The sequence below is a fragment of the Schistocerca nitens genome, chromosome 6 (assembly GCF_023898315.1).
Source record: "Schistocerca nitens isolate TAMUIC-IGC-003100 chromosome 6, iqSchNite1.1, whole genome shotgun sequence".
NCBI lineage: Eukaryota > Metazoa > Arthropoda > Insecta > Orthoptera > Acrididae > Schistocerca > Schistocerca nitens.
The window spans coordinates 50,317,705-50,341,545 of NC_064619.1; the positions used below are offsets into that span (position 1 = coordinate 50,317,705).

The following is a 23,841-nucleotide window of genomic DNA, read 5'->3' on the forward strand; positions in this document are numbered from 1 at the left end:
GCCATTTTTTGCAGGGATGGTTTCTTTTAAAAGCACATAGTCAATTCCACAACTACACCTACATCTTCTACTGTGCGAACTTGAACTGCGTCACTAATGACAGTGTCGTCGAGGCGACGTTAATCTTTTTTCTTCCTTCCCTTGATTGTCAGTTCTTTCACGGTGGCTAATACTATCAAAATTAATTTACCATCAGTTTGCTCAATACTCGGGCACCGCTCCAACAAAAATGTCGACCGATTTGCAACTGAACTAGTCGTGATCGAAATGTGAAGAAAGTTGACAGCGACAATACATAACGACTTATTATAATATTTTTTCAATAATTATATCTGTCCTGACTTTTGATTTATAAACGCTGAAAATTGAATCATATCGCAGTCACTAATTAACAGTCCTAATCATTTAATGTTGTTCAGTGGTCTGAATGATTGCAGCGTTATTCACTTATACAAATTTAGTTTAGTGATTAAGATATCTCTGAAACATCATAGCAGGTGCTACAATAATTAACTTTTTCCCCTTTGTTTTGTATCTGTGACGTATGTGGAAGGTAGCGTTTTAGTGTTGTAGTCAGTGGGTGTGAGTTTTGTGTGCTGTATGCCGTAACAAAGGGTTTACATACATACAGACAGGAACCGTGAAGCTGTGTATATGGATTTGTGCAGGAGGCGTCTGTTTCAGGAAGGATGCTAATTTGACACGACGAGCTTTGCGGCTATTAATAAGTGAAGGGAGACTCTCAAAACCTCGAGGAAGTATATATCGAAATAAACTTTAGTAATGTGAATATTATTAAACACCACATCAGATTGTGTGTTTACAGTGTAACCCGACGCCTAAAGGTGTAAGAAAAGTGAACATAATGTCTGCAGGAATTCAAGATAAGCCAGCTGCTCAAGCGGTAGGCTCATTGTTCTTTTTTATTTGCATAACTAATAAATATAGGAAATTAAAGATGAGTTCATTAGGGATTTCGAGTGATATTTGTCCAATCAGTGAAGTCTTCAAAACAGTTGTCTTTTGGTCATGAAATCGTCAGAAGACAGCCGCGTCAAGTAATGCATGGTTGTTTATTCAACCAAAAATCTTTCCAGGTATTTGGAAGCATCGTTCGTTTATTTGCCGAAGTGATTCTAGACGAATCAATTCACAGGATATGTATACGTGATTAGCGTTTAACATTAATGAATACATTACTTGTGAGCCCGACTCGTGCAACTGCACTTAAAAACAAAGTTCTTTACTTCAGGCTACCAGCTTTTAGATTGAAATTCCCCCATGGAATAGAAGTTGCCCAGGAGAGATGATTTTAGGTTAGATTTAAAACTTGCTTTGCTACCTGTGGCATTTTTTTTAATATTGGACAACTAACCAAAACATTTTGTTGCTGCATAGTCCTGTTGGACTCCTTTCTGAGCCACTGACAACTTTGATAATGGGCAGTAAAGCTCATTTTTTCATATAGAGGAAATGTGTCATGAAGTTGAATTGTTTGTTTCCGAGACTAGCATTCATACAAAGTGCAGAAGTAGATTAACTTAATCGTTTGAGCAGCTCAGTTATATGCTTCTTCCAGTTCAAGGTGAAAGTCATGTGTTGGACCTCCATAAATTGTGGTTGTGGTGAGGGCTAGAGCTAAAGCTACATATTAGAACCCCCCCCCCCCCCCCCAAAAAAAAAAAAAAAAAAAAACTAAGTCAACAAAACAGAAAGCACAAAATATGGTTGTGGTAACAGATTAACCGCGTGCCAAGCCTAATCGTTGAGTCCATCCCATATTTTCTTTTGAGCATTGTAGCCTATTTACTGACCCCTGTTCATATGCTAAATCAGTTCTTGATATGACTGTTTGTTGTACAGAGCTGAATGTATTGTTTTTTTTTTTTTTTTTTTTTTTTTTCAAAATTTAGGGAGATTCGATTTCCAGAGAACCACTTAATAGTTATTTGGGAAATATTATGTAGGCAACTCTTCTGTTGCTTTCACTCTGGGGTCGTTCCATATAAAATCGCCCAATAAAAAATAAATTTTACACCCACCTCCTTAAATTTTCATGAAATTTGGCTCAAATGGTTCTAATACCATCCTGACAACACCTGCAATTTTTTTTTTTGCTGTATCTCATATAGTTTTTTTTTAAATACATTTTTAAACTTTTTATGTTTTGCATTTTCCGAACCTTCGGAAATGGTAATTTTAATTTGTATTCAAAACTTTAAAATTGCTTATCTTAAAAACTCTTTTAGATAACATCATGAATGTTTGCAGCATGTTTATTTATTATACATATTTGAAGATAAAAATGATACTATTAAAATATATTAATATTTTCTATGAAAAAAATATATAGGCCTATATGTATTTTTTTTTTTACAGATGTTTTGTTTTATAAAAATTGCAATATCTAGATTCTCAGACCTGATAGAATGCTCAAATTTGTATTAATTTACTCTTAAACATATAGGCTACTTGATAAAACAAAAATAATGATGGCTTTTTAACATGTTTATTAATTATAGTAGATTACATTAGAATTATGTACAAAGATAGTGTACTTACGACACTTATGTATAACCCAACTGATTGCTTGAAAAATTGAATTTTTTGAGTAATTTTGTCTGTTTAATAAACATTAATGCTGATTCAAACTGTTTTTCCACTTCATCCAAGAGCTTTCAGTTCTTTTGATACAGTCTTTTTTGAAGTAATACATTCTTCCTGTGCCGCTTGATTGAGGTGCGTCTACTACACAGACTATGTGCTCCAAAGGCACTATGCAAGAATCTTCTCTTTCAGGTCAATAAAATTATGCAGCTGGTCCTGAAGGATGTAGAAATAGAATTTCTGCATCTACTTCATCATCGAATATTGTTTTTACCTGTCCAAAGTTCCAGTTACCATCATAATTTGCAGCCACATAGCTATTTATGGATGGTTCAACACGAACCCAATCAGAAGAAGATTGGAAAGAAAAGACTAAGGAGGGTTTTACACTATCTGTAGTCCTTCTAATTTCAAGGTTGTTTGTTGGAAATGGTTTGAAGTTATGAAAACTTCTTGTTCCAGGAATGGTTTGGGTTGCTGAAAAACGTTTTTCTAGTTTTAACCGTAGCAAATCAGCTTCTTTTTTGTCAATCAAGTGAAAATGAATGTTTTCAATATTTTTTTCACAAAACTTGTACACATCGATTGCTGTCATTATTTGTTCTTCGTCTGAAAGCTGTAGACTGGCTTTCCTCAAAATTATTTCAATAGTTCCTCCTAGGCCATCACAAATTGACTTCCCATGACTTGTTGCAAAAAAAGTGTGTTGGGCCTTCAAATTAAAGTCTCTCAAGTGTTCAGTCAAATTTTTAAAACTGTTTCTATTTTTGTACTGCCCAGCACAACCATCTGTAAAGTAGTGAACTGAGTCAATGTCAGTATGATGTAATGACAGCCACTTTGTAATTTCTTTTTGTACAAAGTTAACAAAACCAGTGTCATGTTGTTGGTCATCACTAATAAAACAGTGGTTGGAAACAAAAACATTGTTTTCCTCATTTCTTAGAAAAACTCCAACTGGGTGTAGAGTGCAACCACCTCTGTTCCAGTGGCAACTTTGGATCTCATTTTGTATAACGAAGGAATAATTTTCACTGAAATCCATCACAATAATTGCTGTTTTGGGTGGTGGGTCTTCTTGCAATCTTTTAAAGGCTGCTGATTGGGATTTTGCTATAAACGAGTGTGGGGTGAGCTTTTCCAATGACCTAACCAATAAAGAAATGTAGTCTTCAACACTGATAGACTGTTTGATCATTTCTGCCCTGTCTGTGTTAACCCACTGACTGATTACAATTTTTTCTTCTAAATCATAATCTTCACTTAGTTTTTCAGTTAAGTACTCAGTTAGTGCAGTATTTGCAGGACAGCTGTCGCAATGATGTAGCATGCAGTTTTGGTTTTCTGTGTTGCACACAAGCAACTTAATTAGGTCTTTATAAGATACTTCAATTTTCACAGCATCCAGTAATAGTTTGACATTCTGGTGGATACTGCATACACATGTAGTGTGTGTGCCTGCAGCACCAGCAAGGATACACCATTTAGGTCTCAAGAAACAAAATTTTGAAAATCCTACTTCTACCTCGGGATTCTCCCATTTAAAAGAATAATAGAGTTCTCTCAAGTTACACAAAATGAGTCTTTTTTGCATGTACACATTTTTTTGAACACTTACTTTGTCTTTTGTTCCAGGTAGCACTCTGGAACTTTCATCCTTTTCATAAAAATCTGTTACAAGTCTTACTGTATTTTCAGAAAGAGTTTTACCTTTTTTTGGGCCAGGAATTTCCAAAATACCCTTTTCAGATTTTAGCTTTCTAGCTTGTCACACCATGTATTCACTTACATTAAATTCTTTCATCACTTTATTTCGACTCCAAGAATCTGGAGCCAAGGTCAGAATCTGGATTTTTCTAGACCTCCCAACAGATGAAATCTTCTCTTTCATAAGAGAAATCATTACATCAAAATCCTTTGCTTTCTCAACCGCACTTGTATCTTCTTCGTCATCATCAGAACTTGGTGCATCATATTTTAATGCTTTTGAAACCGCCTTTTTTGCAGTCTTTTCAATACTGCTAACCTTCCTTTTAAAATAAGACCCTTTACTTTGTTCTGACAAGTCATGAAACTTTATCGGTGTTAAACCTAAATTATCAAGAGCAATGTTTGTTTGTACAAGGGATTCATTTCTGGATTCCAATGATTCTAATTCAACCATGACTTCATCATCTGTTTCACTTTCATTAACTTCAACTCTTAATTTTTTCTCACAAAAGTTACGGCATGTTGAGCAAGGCTTTTGTCCAGGTTTTATGCTAATATTTTTTGTCAGTAATTGTTTAGAAAGATCCAAGCCTACACTTCTCAACAATTTTTTGATGGGCTTTTTGTGTTTTTTTAGTGGGTCTACACATGTTGTTTGATACTTTTCAAAAACATTTAAAAAGTAGTAGCTGTGGTGTGAACATATATTCTTAAATTCACACAGATTAATTTGAGATCGTAAGTGAATCAAATCTTTTTCTTCCTCACTCAATTCAGATACCGGTTGTAACTTTTTTGAAGGTGTGTAGGTTGTTTGGAAACAGTCAGATTTTTTAAATAGCCCTACGCTACAGGTTTGAATATCTGACATACTGATTTCACTTTTGGTCTGATTACTGTTCTGGTTACTTTTATAGGATATTGGAAAAGAATCTCTGTAAACTAAGTAACAGTACTTACTGAAAGTTCGAATAAACTTAATAAAATACTATCCAAGCACTATTTAGCACTGTAATAATTTTTTACTTCAAAACACAGGAGTAACAAAACAAAATCCAAGCGTACATTGTTACTCCAAGAAGACAAAAACTTATTTTCGGTGTCTAAGTCACTTGATACTTTTTATTTTTAAAATATAATTAATATTATTTTAAAAATTAGATAACTATTAAACAGGTTAAAAAGCCAACATAATTTTTCTTTTATCTAATAGCCTATACAATTAAGAGTATTTTAAAACAAATTTGAGCTTCCTATCAGGTCGGAGACTCTAGATATGGAAGATTTTAATATATCTTTATGGTATTTTTTTTAACATTTAGATATAATACACAAACTTATTCCAAAATTTCATACTGATATCTTGAGTATTCTTTAAAACACAAATTTTTTTAGTTGTGAGGACACGTTTGAGTTACGATTTCCGACTGCTGAAACAACGCCAAATCTAAAAACTTCAAAAATTTATTAGAAAAAACTATAATAGATAGAGCAAAAAAAAAAAAAAATGTACAAGTGCTTTCAGGATGATAAAAGAAGTACTTGTACCAAGTTTCATCAAAATCTGACATGGTTGGTGTCAAGGCCTAGGTGACTTGACATGGAATGACCCTCTGTTGAGATTTATTATACCACTAGTATTGCCTGCAAAAAGTGCCAGTTTTGCATGAAATTAATCTATGTATCTTTTTCTACTACTGGCCAGCCTATAGTTCAGTAGTGGCTACATGTTTAGTAGCAACGTTAGCATGTTGTTATGGTCTTCAGTCTAGAGACTGGTTTGATGCAACTCTCCATGCTACTCTATCCCCTGCAACCTTCTTCGTCCCCAGGTAACTACTGCATCCTACATTCTTCTGAATCTGCTTAGTGTATTCATCTCTTGGTCTCCCTCTACGATTTTTACTCTCCACACTGCCCTCCAATACTAAATTGGTGATCTCTTGATGCCTTCTTGAATCTCTTCATCATCTGCAGAGCTAGTTGGCATATAAACTTGTTCTACTGTGTTAGGTGTGGCCTTCGTGTCTATCTTGGCTACAATAATGTGTTCACTATGCCCTTTTGGTTAATGTTACAAGGACAATTCAATCAATCATCCAGACTGTTGCTACTGCAACTACTGAAAAGGCTGCTGCCCCTCTTTAGGAACCAAATGTTTGTCTGGCCTCTCAACAGATACCCATCCGTTGTGGTAGCGCCTATGGTACAGCTATCTGTATCACTGAGGCACGCAAGCCTATCCACCAATGGTGTGGTTCATGGTGGTGGAACGTTAGCATATCGGTTAACATTTGCTATAAAGGACAATGTATCATTTGATTCTCTGTGAATCTGAAATCACTTTTCATCACTTGGCACAAAAAGGTGATGGTCTTTTGTATCAGAAACTGTACATCCGTCCTCAAAACGTTTTTCTTGATCAATTTTTGCATCTTCAATAATTTTTTTTTAGTATAGATAAATTCAGTGAAATGCGCAGTTTTCTTGGCAATATTCAAACATATCAGTTGGTGTTAAGATTTGGTTGTCAGTTGGGCGCTGAAGGCTAGCTCTTGCTGCTAAATGCTTGACTATGCCCCCAATTCTGTAACATGGTGATTTCCCATGGCTAGTTCCAAAAAAATTCCATTCTGCAGTCAAGCCAAAATCTTTTTTATGATGGCAAAGATTTAGGAAGCTCTTAAAATTTTTACTGTGTGCCAGAACCATCACTAAAATAATGAATATGCTTAATTTCTTTAAAAATGCACTTCAGGAATATGATAAAGTACGTTAAAAACACATGCACTGCAACTGTGTCATGTCGGAGGCAATCGCTGGTTATGCAGTAGCTGACACTTTGTAGTTCTTCATTATCTTTTTAGTAAATGGCAAATGGATGTATTGTAGCTTGACTATTTTCTCAATGGAATCCTTGAACTGCGCCTTGGACAATAAAGAAGTAATTTTCAGCGAAATCCATTAATATAATTAATTCTCCTGGTTTGAGACCTTATTTAGTGAACTGCAAATGTTTGCTCTGATGCTTTGCAAAGTAGTGGTGAGTAGAAAGGGCCAAAAGTTTTGTAAGTAATAGTTCAATGAATACTTGATCTGTCATTTCTCTGGTTTCAAGTGTATCTCTGTCACTGTGAGTCCATTGTTTGAACTTAACTGTATCCTCTGGATCAATATCTGCAAAAGCACTTTCCAAATATTCCTTTAGAACCTCTTTTCCTGGACATAGCCTACTTCACAGCAATGAAGCATGCAATCTTTGTTTCCAAATTACAGACAGTTTTGCTCAGTAATATTTTGTAATCTTTTAATGGGCTATGTGCCAACATTAGTTTCACATTTTGATGTATACATGTATTGTGCAGACACAAACTGAATGTGAAATAGCTGTGCCTACAGTCACACACCACTTTGGCCTTAATTCACAAAACTTGGAAAATCCAGTTTCCAGTCCATTTTTATTGTGATACATGACAAACATTTCTTTTAAGTTGCTCAGTAATAGGTATTTTTGTTTTTGAACTTTTTCTCCATCAATCCAAACAGCAATACAGTCCTTTTTTCCTGGACAAATCTGACTTGGGCTGTGCCAATATTTCCTGTTCAGCTTTTAACTTTCTAGCCTTCCTTACCATTCTTTCTTAAACACAAAATTCTTCCATAGTCTTCTTGATAGACTAGCTTTGGGGAAATAAGGTCAAAATTTGAATTTTCTCATTGTGATTTGATATAGGCCTCTGTAATTAGTCTTGCAATTCTTGGATCAGCTGACTGTAATCTGAACAAGTCAAGCATTGCTTGCTCCAGTTCACTGGGATTAAGTGCTCCCACTTCTGCAATTTTCTTAATAATTGCACCTTCAACTTAATGTATTTTGCGCCTTGCATATCCTTTTGTATCCCTTGCACCTGTCACAAACAGGTCTAAAATCACCAAATAAACAGCAAAATGAATATTTAAACACTGCAGACATGTTGTTTGTTGTGGTCTTCAGTCCAGAGACTGGTTTGATGCAGCTCTCCATGCTACTCTATCCTGTGCAAGCTACTTCATCTCCGAGTACCTACTACAACCTACAGCCTTCTGAATCTGCTTAGTGTATTCATCTCTTGGTCTCCCTCTACGATTTTTACCCTCCACGCTTCTCTCCATTACTAAATTCGTGAGCCCTTGATGCTGCAGAATGTTTCCTACTAACCGATCCCTTCTTATAGTCAAGTTGTGCCACAAATTCCCGTTCTCCCCGATTCTATTCAGTACCTCCTCATTATTGACATGATCTACCCATCTAATCTTCAGCATTCTTCTGTAGCACCACATTTCGAAAGCTTCTATTCTCTTCTTGTCTAAACTATTTATTTCCATGTTTCACATCCATACGTGGCTACACTCCATACAAATACTTCTACAAAAGACTTCCTGGTACTTAAATCTATACTCGATGTTAACAAATTTCTCTTCTTCAGAAGAGACATAATCAACAAAATTTCAAATTTAAGACGCATTTTGTGCACCTTACCCAAAGAGCGACCAAAATGAAAATAAGTTTTTCTAATAGAATGAAATGTGCTCTGTTGAATGGTGTTAATGAATGCAATGTGGTAGATGTCCATTTTGAGACACATGACTTTGAACACAGTTGTATTTTGATACATTCATGTTTTTTAGTAAATTTACAGTATGGTAACACAGTAATTAAACACATAAGCCAGACCCAAATTTGTGATATACTAAACACCCAGACAGATGGCGGTTTGGCAAAAGACCAGGTCCAATACTTATGTCTCATTAAAGTATGGGACAAATTTCTCACGACATGATTTGTTGCCCACTTTGAACTGAGATTGTGCCAAATGCGTTGCTTTCTGATTTCTATGTCCATCATTTGCATGTAGAGCACAAAAAATTGTACCACTATATCCAGAAGCAAGAGTCTAGCTCTCTTACATTAGGAAGTGTGGAACGTCAAACTTGAAGATTTTTTTCGTGACTTTTTGGTCTCAGTGAAAGTGGTCTTCACAAAAGTGGCTTTAGCACCTCAACCAAGTTACAGGTGAGCGTGAAACTTCGCATAAGGTTCATGTAGGGCCCTCAGGTACTTACTGTAAAAATTTCATCAAAATTGAAGATTGTCAAGCTGGGAGTGTCTTCTAAACTGGGACACTTGATATGGAATGACCCAAAGGCAATTTGAAAATCAAATCATGAGCCAAAGTACATGTACAGTTGTACTTAAGAAACTACTTCTTGCACGCATTATGAATTTTGTACCAAAGACTATGTCCAAAATGAAATAAGGTTATTTTCCTGATTCAGTAATTGAGAAACCCTCCAAAGTATCCATGAACTACTCCCTAGTGCCATTCTTCAAAGTTTCTGGCGAGTTGCTTGAATTGTTAAAAAAGACCATCACTGTTGAGAAGTGATCTGCTGCTTTATTTTTTTATTTTAGTTTTATTTTTTTTATGAAAACCCATAGATCTGGCACATTACAGCTGATTACGCCATAAAAAGGTTGATCCCAAAATACCTGCCAAAAGAGTCTGCACATTGACCATAGGTGTCTCCATATTGCCTGTAGGTGAGATGCCACTGGCATCAGAAGTTCTTTAAGGAGATTACAGTTACTGAATTAGAGGTATATTCAAGTGAGACTACTCTTGTCTTTGCAATCCTTACAGGAGCAATGCCTCAGGGACAGTATCATATTTTATCATATTTCTAGATTACTCGCTAACTACCGGTTCTAGAAACTTTGTCTTTCACGGGACAGTTGGCATCTGTCTGAAAGTATCTGCCCTTTCAGGTTTCTCAGTGTTTCTGTATGTTCTGCCACGAGTTCAACAGCCCTGTGGGTGTTCACCAGTCATACAGCCCTTCTTTGAATACATTCAGTAGACGCTGTTAATCCTATTTGGTATGGGTTCCACACACTTGAGAAGTATTCTAGGCTGGAATGTACAAGTGTGTTATTAGCATTCTCCTGTGTAGATTGACCATTTTTTTTCCAGTATCCTGCCAATAAACCACTCAACCTGTGTCAGAGTGTAAGTGATCATTCTATTCAATATTCCTGTATAAATTGTTGCAGCCAAGGATTTAGATGAGTTTACTGACTGCAGTTGTGGATCATTGATATTGTAGTCATAGGTTATTACTTTTCTGTGTGGAGTATCATATTGTACATTTCTGTACATGTAAAGCAAGTATTCCATCTTTGCACTTTCTTATCAGGGTAAAAATGGATACCTCTCCATCATTTCTCAGATAGTATTTCATTGTAGATAACTGCATCTGCAAAAGAAGTTTGAATTTAATTGTATAATTGTCTACCTTGATATTAATATACAAAATGAATAGCAGGGGTCTCAAAACACAGCTTTGGGGCATGCCTGAAGTTATTTCTGCTTCTGCCAGTGATCTCTATTGTAGGTAAAATATTGTGTCCTACATACCAATAAATTGCGAATCCATTCAACAAATTTTGTGATGGCAGTTTTGTTAATAATAGAGAAACAAATGTTTTTTTGGAAATGAAGAAATATTGCGCCCACCTGACTGCCTTGATAATATAATTAAACTTATCAGGTATACAGGGTGTCCCGTTTATCTTGACCAAATAACTGTTTGTCCAGATGCAAATCACAAAATGTCTCAAACAAATATTCTGTAGCCATCAGGGGGACATCAATCAGCATGGTTGCCTTCATTGTAGCTTTGGCTTTTACAAAGATGTGAACAGCGGTATGACTTTTTTAAATGGCACACTGTATTTTTTATTTGGTAATTCATTTCCTCTTAAAGACCTATTCAAAAATGTATCACAGTGTACCAGTCACTGAAACACAACATTATTAATTACATAACACAACATTAACGCTGACACTCCCAGCACTTAGTGCAGGTACTTGGGGTAATGGAACACATCCATGTGCTGACATTGACAGAGGACAATGCAAACATAAAGTGCAGGTACTCGGGGTAATGGAACACATCCACATGCTGACATTAACAGAGGACAATGTAAACATAAGTAGAATGCACATCCATCATTCTGTCAACCATCGTCAGTTGAAGAGTTGTGTGAGTAGAATGTACAACAATGAAGAGAAGGTAGATATGGTACTCGTCACTCTGTTACTGAAAACTATAACTTATAGATCAATTTCAGGCTTTCTGTTCACTCATATTGAAATAAAACAGGTCTGTGATGTTGATGCATTGTACCATTACAGGCTCTGCATCCCATTTGATTGAAAAAGAAATAGGCAGTGTGTACTTCATTGTTCATACATCTTCAGTTTTGCAAACAAACTTTGGTAATTTCAGGATCTTTGTGTAATAAGTGAAGAGGAGATACTTTCGTGTTCCAAAAATTATCTTTCCTCTTTTTAGGTGCACTAGTTTGCAAACACGTCTGTTCTGTGATCACAATTTCCCAGCCATTGTGACATTAATGATTCTGATGTGTAACTTAACTGTGCAACTGCCAGCAAAGGAACCAGAACTGGTAACCCTAAGTCAAGTTCTGCGTTAGAATATTAGTTAAATACTGGTAATCTGTTCCACTTTGACCTGTGAAACAAGGTTAAAAAATAACAACTCCATCACTGCTTATTGCTGTCCTGCAGCATGATGTTGCCCTTTGCGAATTTTTGATATCTGACGTGTGCACTGGAAACACATAGTGCTAACAGTACTTGTTGAATTGGCATCAGCGTTCTTGCAGCGTCCTTTGGCGATCTCAGAAAAGAAGTATCAGGATAACAGTTCAAAAACTTGGTCACATAGATACAGCAAAATCAAACCCTTCAATTTCTATGGAAGCACTCTAGTTTATTTTCATTTAAATAAGCCTTTAGAAGTCCATTAAATGACAGGATTGTCTTTGAAACTCACAACACTTCTTGTGTAGTCCTGCTGGATGTGCATTCTGCTCTCCCTGATTGTTTACAACGAACTCCCTGCTTTTGCAATTGGCGCTGTAGCTTTGGAATAATTTGCTATTTCCCATTAATGGACATTCTGTTAAACCTAGCAACACTAAACCATTTTTCATAATGAGTACTACCAAGGAAGGGAGGAGGGGATTTGTGTCCACTAGAAAAAATAAAAAAAAAACGTATTTTGTTAATTGTTGTTAAACTTTACTCACAAAAGTTTTTTAAGTGGGTGCTGTTGTATAAGAAGGGTCTGGAACCTGAAAATACTCATACCAACTCCTTTTCCTTTATTTGTATACCGAGAGGTGGTGTACTTTATGATCACTGTAAGATAATTAAAGAAAAACATAAATTTCATTAACAGCATTGTGAGAAGGAAAGTTGCTACTCACCATATAGCAGAGATGCTGAGTTGCAGATAGGCACAACAAAAAGACTCTCACAATTAAAGCTTTCGGCCATTAAGGCCTTCATTCACAATATGCACACATGCCCCCCCCCCTCGCCCCCACACACACACTCAAAATGCAGTCTCGGGCAACTGAAACCACACTGTGAGCAGCAGCACCAGTGCATGATGGGAGTGCTGACTGGATGGGGGTAAGGAGGAGGCTGGGGCGGACAGTGAAGTGCTGCAGGTTGGATGCAGAGCAGGGGAGGGGGGAGTAGTGGAAAAGGAGAGAAATAAAAAGACTGAGTGTGGTGGTGGAATGACGGCTGTGTAGTGCTGCAATGGGAATATTGAAGGGGATGGATGGGTGAGGACAGTGACTAATGAAGGTTGAGGCCAGGAAGGTTAGGGGAACGTAGGATGTATTGAAGGGAGAGTTCACACCTGCGCAGTTCAGAAAAGCTGGTGTTGGTGGGATGGATCCATAATGCACAGGCTGTGAAGCAGTTATTGAAATGAAGGATGTCATGATTGGCAGCGTGTTCAGTAACAGGGTGGTCCACTTGTTTCTGGGCTACATTTCTTCGGTAGCCATTCATGCGGACAGACAGCTTGTTGGTTGTCATGCCTACATAGAATGCAGCACAGCGGTTGCAGCTTAGCTTGTAAATCACATGATTGGTTTCACAGGTAGCCGTGCCTTTGATGGGATAGGTGGTGATAGTGACTGGACTGGAATAGGTGGTGTTGGGAGGATGTATGCGACAGGTCTTGCATCTAGGTCTGTTACAGGGGTATGAGGTAAGGGAATGGGAGCAGGGGTTGCGTAAGGATGGACGAGTGGGAGCAGTGGAAACGATAGTGGGCAGGACATTTCTCATTTCAGGGCATGACGAGAGGTGACTTAATCCCTGGCAGAGAAATTAATTCAGTTGCTCCATCCCTGGGTGATACTAAGTTAAAGGGGAATGTTCCTTTAGGGCCGGATAGTGGGACTAGAAAGATAAAGCACAGGAGAGACCCTTGGTATATTTTGAGAGGGACTTGCCGTCACGCAGATGTGATGACAATGGGTGGCGAGGTTGTACGGAAGGGACTTCTTGCTATGGAATGGGTGGTTGCTATTGAGTGGAGGTGGTGGCAGCTGTTGAAGTGGAGGTATTGCTGGAGGTTAGTAGGTTTGATATGGATGGAGGTACTGATTTAGCCATCTTTGAAGTGGAGGTCAACATTTAGGAAGGTGGCTTGTTGTGTTGATTAGGACCAGGTGAAGCAAATGGGGGAGCACTTGTTGAGGTTGTGGAGGAATGTGGATAGGGTGTCCTCACCTTCAACCCAGATAGCAAAGATGTCATCAGTGATTCTGAACCAAGTGAGGGGTTTAGGATTCTGGGTTTTTAGGAATGATTCCTCTAGATGGCACATGAATGGGTTGGCATAGGATGGTGGCATGCAGGTGCCCATAGCCATACCTCGGATTTGTTGTAGGTATTTTCTTCAAAGGAGAAGTAATTGTGGATGAGGAGATAGTTGGTCATGGCGACTAGGAAGGAAGTTGTTGGTTTGGAATCTGTTGGTCGTTGGTAAAGGTAGTGTTCAATAGCAATAGGGCCACGGGCATTAGGAATGTTAGTGTACAGTGAGGTGACATCAATAGTGACGAGCAAGGCACTGTGTGGTAAAGGGACGGGAACTGTGGAGAGTCGGTGGAGGAAATGGTTGGTATCTTTTATATAGGAGGGTAGTTTCCAGGCAATAGCTTGAAGGAGTTGGTCTACGAAAGCAGAGTTCTCTCAGTGGCGGCACAGTAACCGGCCACAATGGGGAGTCCTAGGTGGTTAGGTGTATGGACTTTAGGAAACATGTAGAAGGTAGGACTGCACGAAGTGGTAGGGGGAGTAGAGAGATGGACTCAGGGGACAGGTTCTGGGATAGGCCTGATAATTTGTGTAGTGACTGGAGATCATGCTGGATTACTGGACTGGGGTCACTGTGGCAAGGTTAGCAGGTGAAAGTATCTGACAGCTGGTGGAGTCCTTCCACCAGGTAATACTTGCGGTTCAAGACAACAGTGGTGGAGCCTTTGTCCGCAAGTAGTATTATAAGGTCGGTGTCAGTTATTAGATGGTGGATTACGGTTCTTTCTGCTTATGTAAGGTTAGCTTCTATGTTGCGGGGTTTCCAACGGAATAGCATCTTATGCTTGCTCAATTTGCTCTATAAGATCATACCTTGTGTGTGGTCTCGCAGCGTAAACTGTGCTCCTGAGGGTACCCTGCAGAAAGAAGTCTAGAGGAGTTAAATCTGGAGATCGAGCGCGATACTCCACATTCCCTCTTCGCCCTATCCATCTGGCAGGGAATGTACAATTGAGAAATGCCCTCACATCCAGGTGAAAGTGAGGTGGCACTCCATCCTGTTGAAAGTAATAATCTCCCATTCCAAACACAACGCTAAGACCATGAGTTGTTATTTTCAACGTTTCCAAGTACGAGTCACCCATGACAGTGCTGTCAAAGAAGTACGGCCCGATTAACCCTCTAGAAGACAGACCACACCAGACTGTTACTCCTGATAGAGTAAATGTCTTTGCTCTGTTATGTATGGATTCTTCCTGCCCCAGTACACATGATTATGGCGTTTAATTGTTCCATCAAGTTTAAACATCGCTTCATCTCACCAAAGAATTCGATATTGGAAACATTGCTCTTCTTCACATCTGTTAATGAACCACTTACAAATTTCGCTTTGCCTATCAGGATCATCCTTGTTAAGAGCATGGAGAAGTCTTGGAATGTTAGGCTTAAAGTTCTGAGACCGCAAAATTCTATGAACACTGCTTCTGCAGATCCCAGTCTCACGAGAGCATTGCCCAACAGATTTCTTCGGGGATTGCGTGTATGCCTGGATTACTGCATCAACACTCTCATTGTCTGTTGAACTTCTCTTTCATCCGCTATGTCCCTTCTTCATATCGTGCACCGTCCTTCGATGTCAAACTTATCTCTGATTCTTGTAATTGTTACTCTTGTCGGAGGTGGTGTTCCAAATTCAACTCTCCAATGTTGGTGTACCGCACTCACATTCTCTGTTTTCCAGTAACACTTTAGCACCCATTTCTGCTGTTCAAACAATAACATCATGTTTGCTGATAATCCTGAAACAAAAGAAAGCATTGTTATGTTTTCCACTACCTTCTAAATTATTACCCATAAAAATTGTATTTCTGCCTCCTTTAATTAAAGAGGGATTCAGTTTCAAAGAGTGTATACATCATTTTGGGACACCCTGTATATCGATATTTTTGGAAAAAATATCACTGTATCTATATATCAATATTTTATCAACAGCCCTAGTACTGAGAGTATTAATGCCATTAAATCTGCTTTCATCAGCAAAGAAGAAATTGAATGAAATAAAACATTACAAGATGAGTGGTTTTAACATGGTGATACTTCAGCACGAACTAAGGAAATTATTTTTCCCCCTCCCCAATTGATGAAACAAAAATTCTGGTCAGCAGATTTTAAAAAGCTGCATCATCTTTATTTGTCAAAATTAGAGACAGTAATGAAGGAAATATATCAACTTCAGATCTTCAGCCAGGACAGTATGCTATTTACTTATAATTGTATCTTTCTGCTCAGCGGATGTCTCACACATATTTCAAAGGACTGTTTTTCAACATTGGGGGATTGGAAATGTCTGTTAGACATCGTCTGAGGAGAAGGATGCTGCTATAAGCTTTATACACCCATATGGCCCAGAAAATTCATTTTATTGCCCTTCAAGGGGTGATAACAGCACTTTACTGTAGTTATTCCAGCACCCTCAGTGACATTGTCTGGCTTGCAGTATAGTTTTCCTCACGATATTATACAGTAAGTTAGTGAAACATGTAAACAATTCCAGTTGCTTGAAGTAAACGTAAGTTTAGGATCCTAAAAAAGATTTCTTCTAGCTTTGGCCTCTGACACTTAACCCTTTAACTGCTCTGGACATGTTAACGCGCGTACCTTTGTACCTGTCCCTGCGTGCTCTGAACGTGTTTACATGCGCCACCAGTTCTTCTACCTGGTACTCTGAACACATCCAGAGCAGTTAAAAGGTTAAAGAATTGCCTCGTCAGGCTTGTGAACGTGTGGTAAAGAAACCCACCAATGACTGCTGTCGTACAGCTATTAGGCATGGTCCTATTTTCCTCACTTTAAAAGAATCAAGCAGTGATTAAGCCACCAAGGACCACTTAAACAATTTTTCATCAGTTCACATAAAGCGCAGGGTACATCTACTCAAAATATACTGTACTATGAAGTGAAATTAGCTGTCATGTCAGTAGCATTTCACAATAAAAAGACATACTCAAAATCCTCTGTAACATGAAATCCTTCCAAAAAAAGTCAGGCGGACTTTTATGAACTTCCCCGAAACTTACCCAATGTCACAGTGGTGTTTATCTTGAAGGAGTTTGTACAGTGTGTATTTCAGCTATTATGAAACAATTTTACTTGCTTGATGTACAGTGTTTTGATAATTCATGGTTAAATTTTGATGTTTATAATCAAATTATTATGAAAAGTATAGCTTGCTGCGCACCTTATAGTACACCCAAGAGAATCATCTCATTTTTTGGGTCTATGGAACGAAAACTGAATCTAATCTAACCTAATTTTGAGTCGCAGACAGGCTAAAAAAAAAGACTGCTAAACAAGTAAGCTTTCGGCCAAAAGGTCTTTTTTCTGAAGTAGACGTTCTGCAAGCACCACACATGCGCACGCACACACACACACACACACACACACACACACACACACACGACCTTTGTCTCTGGCCAAGACATTGGTCTCGTGTGTGTGTGTGTGTGTGTGTGTGTGTGTGTGTGAGAGAGAGAGAGAGAGAGAGAGAGAGAGAGAGAGAGAGAGAGAGTTGTGCTTGCATGATTATGTGTGTGTTGTCCATTTCTGAAGAAGGCCTTTTAGCTGAAAGCTTACTGTTTAATAGTCTTTTTTGTTGTGCCTGTCTACAACATCTCCACTATATGGTGAGTGACAATCTATCCTTTCCATAATATTGTCCTTATTCCATCCTGGATTTTCAAATTTATAACAAGCTAGATCATGTAGTTATCATAGCAGAAAAATAGACTGAAATATGTCATGATGAGACATGACAAAGGACACCCTATTTTTGAAGTTTTTTGAGTTGTTGTGACTATCTAACTAGCTAGTCACAGTAGTTTTGATATAAACTTCCCCAGAGAGTACTAAACAATTTTAGAACAGAAAAAAATGGCAGATTTAATTTGAGGACCACCACCATGTGGGCATATTTGAAATGCACCTCCACTTTGTCTTTTTTTTTTTTTTAGGGCCTTATATGGCTGTGTTGGAAAACCAAATCTAGTTTTTAGGTGGGTTAGAATATGGTCTTTACAGTGAAAATATTTAAAAGAGTTTTCAAAAAACTTTTTGGTAAAAGTGACCTAAAGTAGCCATTTTTTGACATTTTTACAAAAATGTCAACTTTGCCATCAATTTGTAAACTATTGGAAACCAGTAGGAGATTAAAATTTTATATTTAAAAACCATATATTGGTAATGCATTGCATGAGAGTTTCATGTTTATTCTGCAATTACTTCTGGAAATATAAAAGGTGAAACTTCAATTTTTTTCAAGTGTAATTTTTTTGGCCATCTTTGCTTCAAATTATCCATATGAAAATTGTTCAAGAAATCCTATTTTATTATTTCACTTAAGTGAGTTAAAAAGTTGTACAAGATGACTTAGTTTTGTATCTTTCAAGAAAATACTGCAGGAGATATGTCAAACAAATGACTGCATCTGTCTAAGTATTATGTCAGTGAAAGTAAAACTTTACTAATGTCTTTGGGAACATGTTCAAAAGTTCACACAAAATCTGTGATGTTCATGTGGGATTATTTTTTAATAAGACCACTTGGCGTGGGCTGGCTGAACCTTAATTACTTAAAGAGTGGGTTCACAATAAAGTATTCCATTCTTTATAAGCCACAGACCTCAGCATTAAGGGAGTTTGATTAATTTTCTTATTAAATTGAGAAAACAAATGTGCATACTTGGAGCTGCAAGATGCTGGGACACCTCCTGTAAATTGATCTGTGGAAGGGTTCCCGTGCTGTAGTTTTTTGGATGCTGTAATGGCGTAGGAAGGACAAGTGCATGAGGCTCATCAGTGGTTTTGTGGGATATGCAGAAGAGATAGGAAGATAGTGGAAGAGGAGGTGAAAATTGCTGCCCTTTGGTGGGAATGTAAAGACATTGACATGTTAAGGAGGTAGGAAGGTAATGAGAGTTGGAAAATGGCATCATGTAATAGAAGGAGCATGAACAGAACTTACGTTGACAGTTATGTGGTGAATATGAAAAATAAGCTGAACCTGTTGCTTCAGTTAAAAACAAATGAATCTCAGGCAGACATAGAAGTAAACTGGGCACAACGATGCCTGTAGATAAACTACGAAGAGAACAGTATCGTATAACTGGACAATCTTTTGCAGTTGTGGTTGTGGTGGTCTTCAGTCTGAAGACTGGTTTGATGCAGCTCTCCATGCTACTTTATACTGTGCAAACCTCTTCATCTTCAAATAACTACTTCAACTTACATCTTTTGAATGTGCTTACTGTCTCCCTCTTAAGACTTTTACCCACCACACTTTCCTCCAACACTAAGTTGGTGATCCCTTGATGTCTCAGAATGTGTTCTATCAATTGATCCCTCATTCTAGTCAGGTTGTGCCACAAATTTCTTTTCTCCCCAATTCTATTCAGTACCTCTTCATTAGTTACGTGATCTACGCATCTAATCTTAAGCAATCTATTGTAGCACCATGTTTCAAAAGCTCCTTTTCTCTTCTTATCTAAACAGTATATCGTCCAAGTTTCACTTTCATACGTGCCTACACTCCACACAAATATTTTCAGAAAAGACTTACTAACACTTAAATCTTTATTTGGTACTAAATATTTTCTCCTCTTCAGAAACACTTCTTTTCCATTCCAGTCTATGTTTTATATGCTCTCTACATTGGCCATCATTTGTTATTTTACTGCCCAAATAGCAAAACTCATTTACTGCTTTAAGTGCGTCGTTTCCATATCTAATTACCTCAGCTTCAGGTGATTTAATCCGATGACATTCCATTATCCTTGTTTTGCTTTTGTTGATGTTCAAATTATATCAAGACATGGTCCATTCCATTCAGCTGCTCTTCCAAATAGTTTGCTGTATGCGATAGAATTATTATGTCATCAGCAAACCTCAAAGTTTTTATTTCTTCTCCCTGAACTTTAATTCCTTTTCAAAATTTATCTTTGTTTTCCTTTACTACTTGCTTAATGTACAGATCGGATAACATTGGGGATAGACTACAACCCAGTCTGACTCCCTTCTCAATCATTACTTACTTTTCATCCTCCTTGACTCTTATAACTGCTGTCTGGTTTCTGTACAAGTTGTAAACAGCCTTTTGCTCCCTGTGTTGTACCCCTGCAACCTTTAGAACTGCAAAGAGAGTACCGTCAAAAGCTTTCTGTAAGTCTACAAATGCTATAATCATAGATGGATTCTGGATGGATGGAGATAATTATACGGATGCACAACAGCAAGGTCTTCAGCACCTGCGCGAAAACAGATTGAAATGAGTGTCTGTAAAATACACAAAACAGAAAGATAAAACAGCACATAAACACAGGTTAACAAAAGCTGGAAAACTGTGTGTGTACCTGCATCTAAACATAGGTTTGCCTTTTTGTAACCTATCTTCTATATAAGTTATAAGGTGAGTATTGCCTTGTGTGTTCCTACATTTCTCCAGGATCCAATTCCATGAGGTCTGCTTCCACCAGTTTTTCCATTTTGCTGTAAAGAATTCTTGCTAATATTTTGCAGCCATGAATTATTAAACATCTGTCAGCACCAGCTTTCTTTGGAATTGAAGTGATTATATTCTTCTTGAAGTATGGGCGTTCTATGCTTGTCTCATATGTCTTGCACACCAGGTGGAAGAGTTTTGACGTGGCTGGCTCTCCAAAGCTATTAATAGGTCTCTTCCACATATATTGCCTTCTTTCATGATTCCGTAACAAGTGTTAGCAATGATTAAATTTTGCTCTGCCCAAAATACTATCAGGTGACTTCCTCTTTCATTCCTTTCCCCTAATCCATATTCACCTATATTTTTCCTTCTTTTCCTTTTCCTACTATCAAATTCTACTTGCCCATCACAATGCAATTTTTTTCTCCCTTGGCTGTGTGAATAATTTCTTTTATTTGATCATACATTTCTACAGTCTCTTCATCATCTGCAGAACTACCTGTCATATAAACTTGGACAGCTGTGGTGGACGTGGGCTTTGTGTCTATCTTGGCTACGATAATGCTTTCACTATGCTGTCTGTAGTAGCTTACTAGCATTATTCTTTTTTATTCATTATTAAACCTACTACTACTGCAGTACTCCTATGTGATCTTGTATTTGTAACCCTGTATTCACCTGCCCAGAAGTTGTGTTCCTGCTGCCATCATACTTCCTAATTCCCACTATATCTAACTTCAGCCTATCCATTTCCCTTTTGAAATTTGATAACCTACCTACATGATTATGGGATGTAACATTCCATGCTCCAAACCATACAATGCCAGTTTTGTAGTTTTGTTTCTCCTGATGACAACATCCTCCTGAGTAGTCCCTGCCTGGAGATCCGAATAGGGGATTATTTCTATATCCAGAATATTTTACCCTAGAGGATGCCGTCATCATTAAACCATACAGTAGAGCTGGTGTGCCTTGGGGAAAAATACAGCTGTAGTTTCCTCTTGCTTTCAGCCATTCACAGTAGCAGCACAGAAAGGCTATTTTGGTTGATGTTACAAGGCCAGGTCAGTCAATCATGCACACCGTTGCCCCTGCAACTACTGAAAAGGGTGCTGCCCCTCTTCAGGAATCAGGCGTTTTTCTGGCGTCTCAGTAGATATCTTGTCAATGTCTTTTGCACTTAAATTACATCTGGCTGTATCGCTGAGGCACGCAGGCACTACTCCAATGGCAAAGTGCACTGTTGATTTGGAAGGGGGGGGGGGATGAGATCTTCTGCAGTATCTGCTATATTTCTTCTGACATACAAAACTGAATGTATGTGGATGAAAGGTACACTACCGTAATAATTCCCATATGACAGGTAGTTGGTTTGCTCATTTTCTGCATTTCAGGTAAGGCAGATGTGAGGAAGTATAAGAGAAAAGTTCATAAATCGTGTTTTGCATGCATTCAGTTTCCCTTAAGTCTAAAAATACCAACGTGTATTTACCGTCATTGAATTGTCGTCAATATTTTTTTGTGTGTTTTACCAATAGCTACTAGCTAGAAACCTTGTATAACCAGTTCGAGGCAGAAAATTATTATTTAATTTCTGAGAGTATTTGTTTTCAAATAGCAGTTTGATTATCAGTAAGAAAAAATAATATTTTCAGGTTGGTAACACATGTGACTGGCAGATAAGACGACAGAAGGTCAGTGAGAGGGGAAAGTTCTTGCTGGAAACCGCACAATGGAGCGATTGTCAGTTTGTTGTGGGGACTGAGCCTCATCAGCAGGTAAGACAACATACAGACAGTACTACCTCATTCATAAACTGTATTGTATGTAAGTATTCAGTTATACTTGTGTCCTTACCATTTATTTAGTTTTTCTTTAGTTATTCATTAATGTCATGAACCCTCGCATTCTGATGGTTATTTGTATGTTTATTAGAAAAGGCAAACATACATTTATGTAAGGGGTATTCAAATGAAACCCAGTCACTAGTGTAAAGTAAGGGTAATGATTTTACTAACTCAAAAATGTAGTTATACACAATACACATACTCAAGAATAGTCGCCAAAACTGTTGGCACATTTATCCCATTGCGACACTAGCTGGTTGAGTCCATTCTTGAAGAAGCTAGTAGGCTGCTGTTGGATCCTGGCCTGGACCCAGTCACACAATTTGTCATTCATTGCAAATCGATGTCCGCGAATACCTTGTTGTAGAGGTCCAAACACATGAAAATCACACAGTGAAAGGTCGGGACTATATGGTGGATGTTCCAGTGTTTTCCACTCAAACTGCTGCAGTGTTGTCTTCACCACATTGATCGTGTGTGGGTGGGCATTATCATGCAGGGGGATAATGCCATTGGATAGCATGCTTCGACGTTTCGACTTGATGGCTCGCCTGATGTTCTGTAAAGTGGCTTGATAGCACTGGGCATAGATGGTGGTTCCCCATTCCAGGAACTCGACAAGAAGTGGGCCCTTGTGGTCAAAAAAGGAGGACGTCATGACCCTACCAGAACTTGAGTGCACGGTTTTTGATTTCTTTGGAGGTGGTGAAGTCGCATGTTTCCACTGCTTGCTTTCCGGTCCAAAATGGTGACACTATGTTTCGTCACCTGTGACCATATGTGACAGAAAGCCATATTCCTGCTCATGAAAATGTTGCAGACGACCCAAAGACAGCGCCATTCGAGTATTGCGCTGTTCGGCAGTCAGTCGGTGGGGAACCCACTGTACACAGATTTTTTGAAGGGTCAGGTGTTGAAGCATTATGGTGTGGGTGGTGGCCACGCTAATGCCCAGTAACCGATGGATCTCGTCCATGGTGATTCTGTGGTTGTCCAAGACTAAAGTGTTACGCAATAATTTCTGGTGCGATGACACGATGAGCCTGTCCAGGACGAGCATCGTCTTCCAGTGACTCCCGCCCCTCAAGGAATCGTTTGCACCATTCCACAGCACTTGAACGACTTGGCTATACTCACCGTAAACAGCCTTCATCCGTTGATACATTTCACGGCCTCAGACTCCCTCCACCGCCAAAAATCGAATCACTCCTCGTTGTTCCTGCTCACTTGCCTGCATATTCGATAGTGGACGATGACTTGTGTGACCACCTTCTCTTTGGCGTGAAATGACACTGGTGCTATGCAACATCAAATGGTGCACACGTGTCAGTCTCTTTACCTATAGATGGCGCCACCATGCCTGCAGTTATGTGGTGCCACCTTAAGTGTAAGCCAAAGGTAGACGCACTGGCCAGGTTTCATTTGAATGAATCTCATAGCATTTATGATATAGAGGAAGCTTTTGAAAGTGTTTACTGGAATCACTCTTC

The 23,841-nt window shown here is 38.3% G+C and overlaps 1 protein-coding gene across 1 annotated transcript in view; it reads left to right on the forward strand.

Moving 5' to 3' along the window:
- The first annotated feature begins 464 nt into the window (after window positions 1-464).
- Window positions 465-23,841, forward strand: part of LOC126262632 (BTB/POZ domain-containing protein 6-like) — an 84,491-nt gene continuing 61,114 nt past the window's right edge. Inside the window, exons 1-2 of the mRNA XM_049959390.1 lie at window positions 465-904; window positions 22,160-22,282. Of these exons, the coding sequence (XP_049815347.1) occupies window positions 866-904; window positions 22,160-22,282 (162 nt within the window). The 5' untranslated portion in view covers window positions 465-865. The remainder of the gene's footprint in view (window positions 905-22,159; window positions 22,283-23,841) is intronic.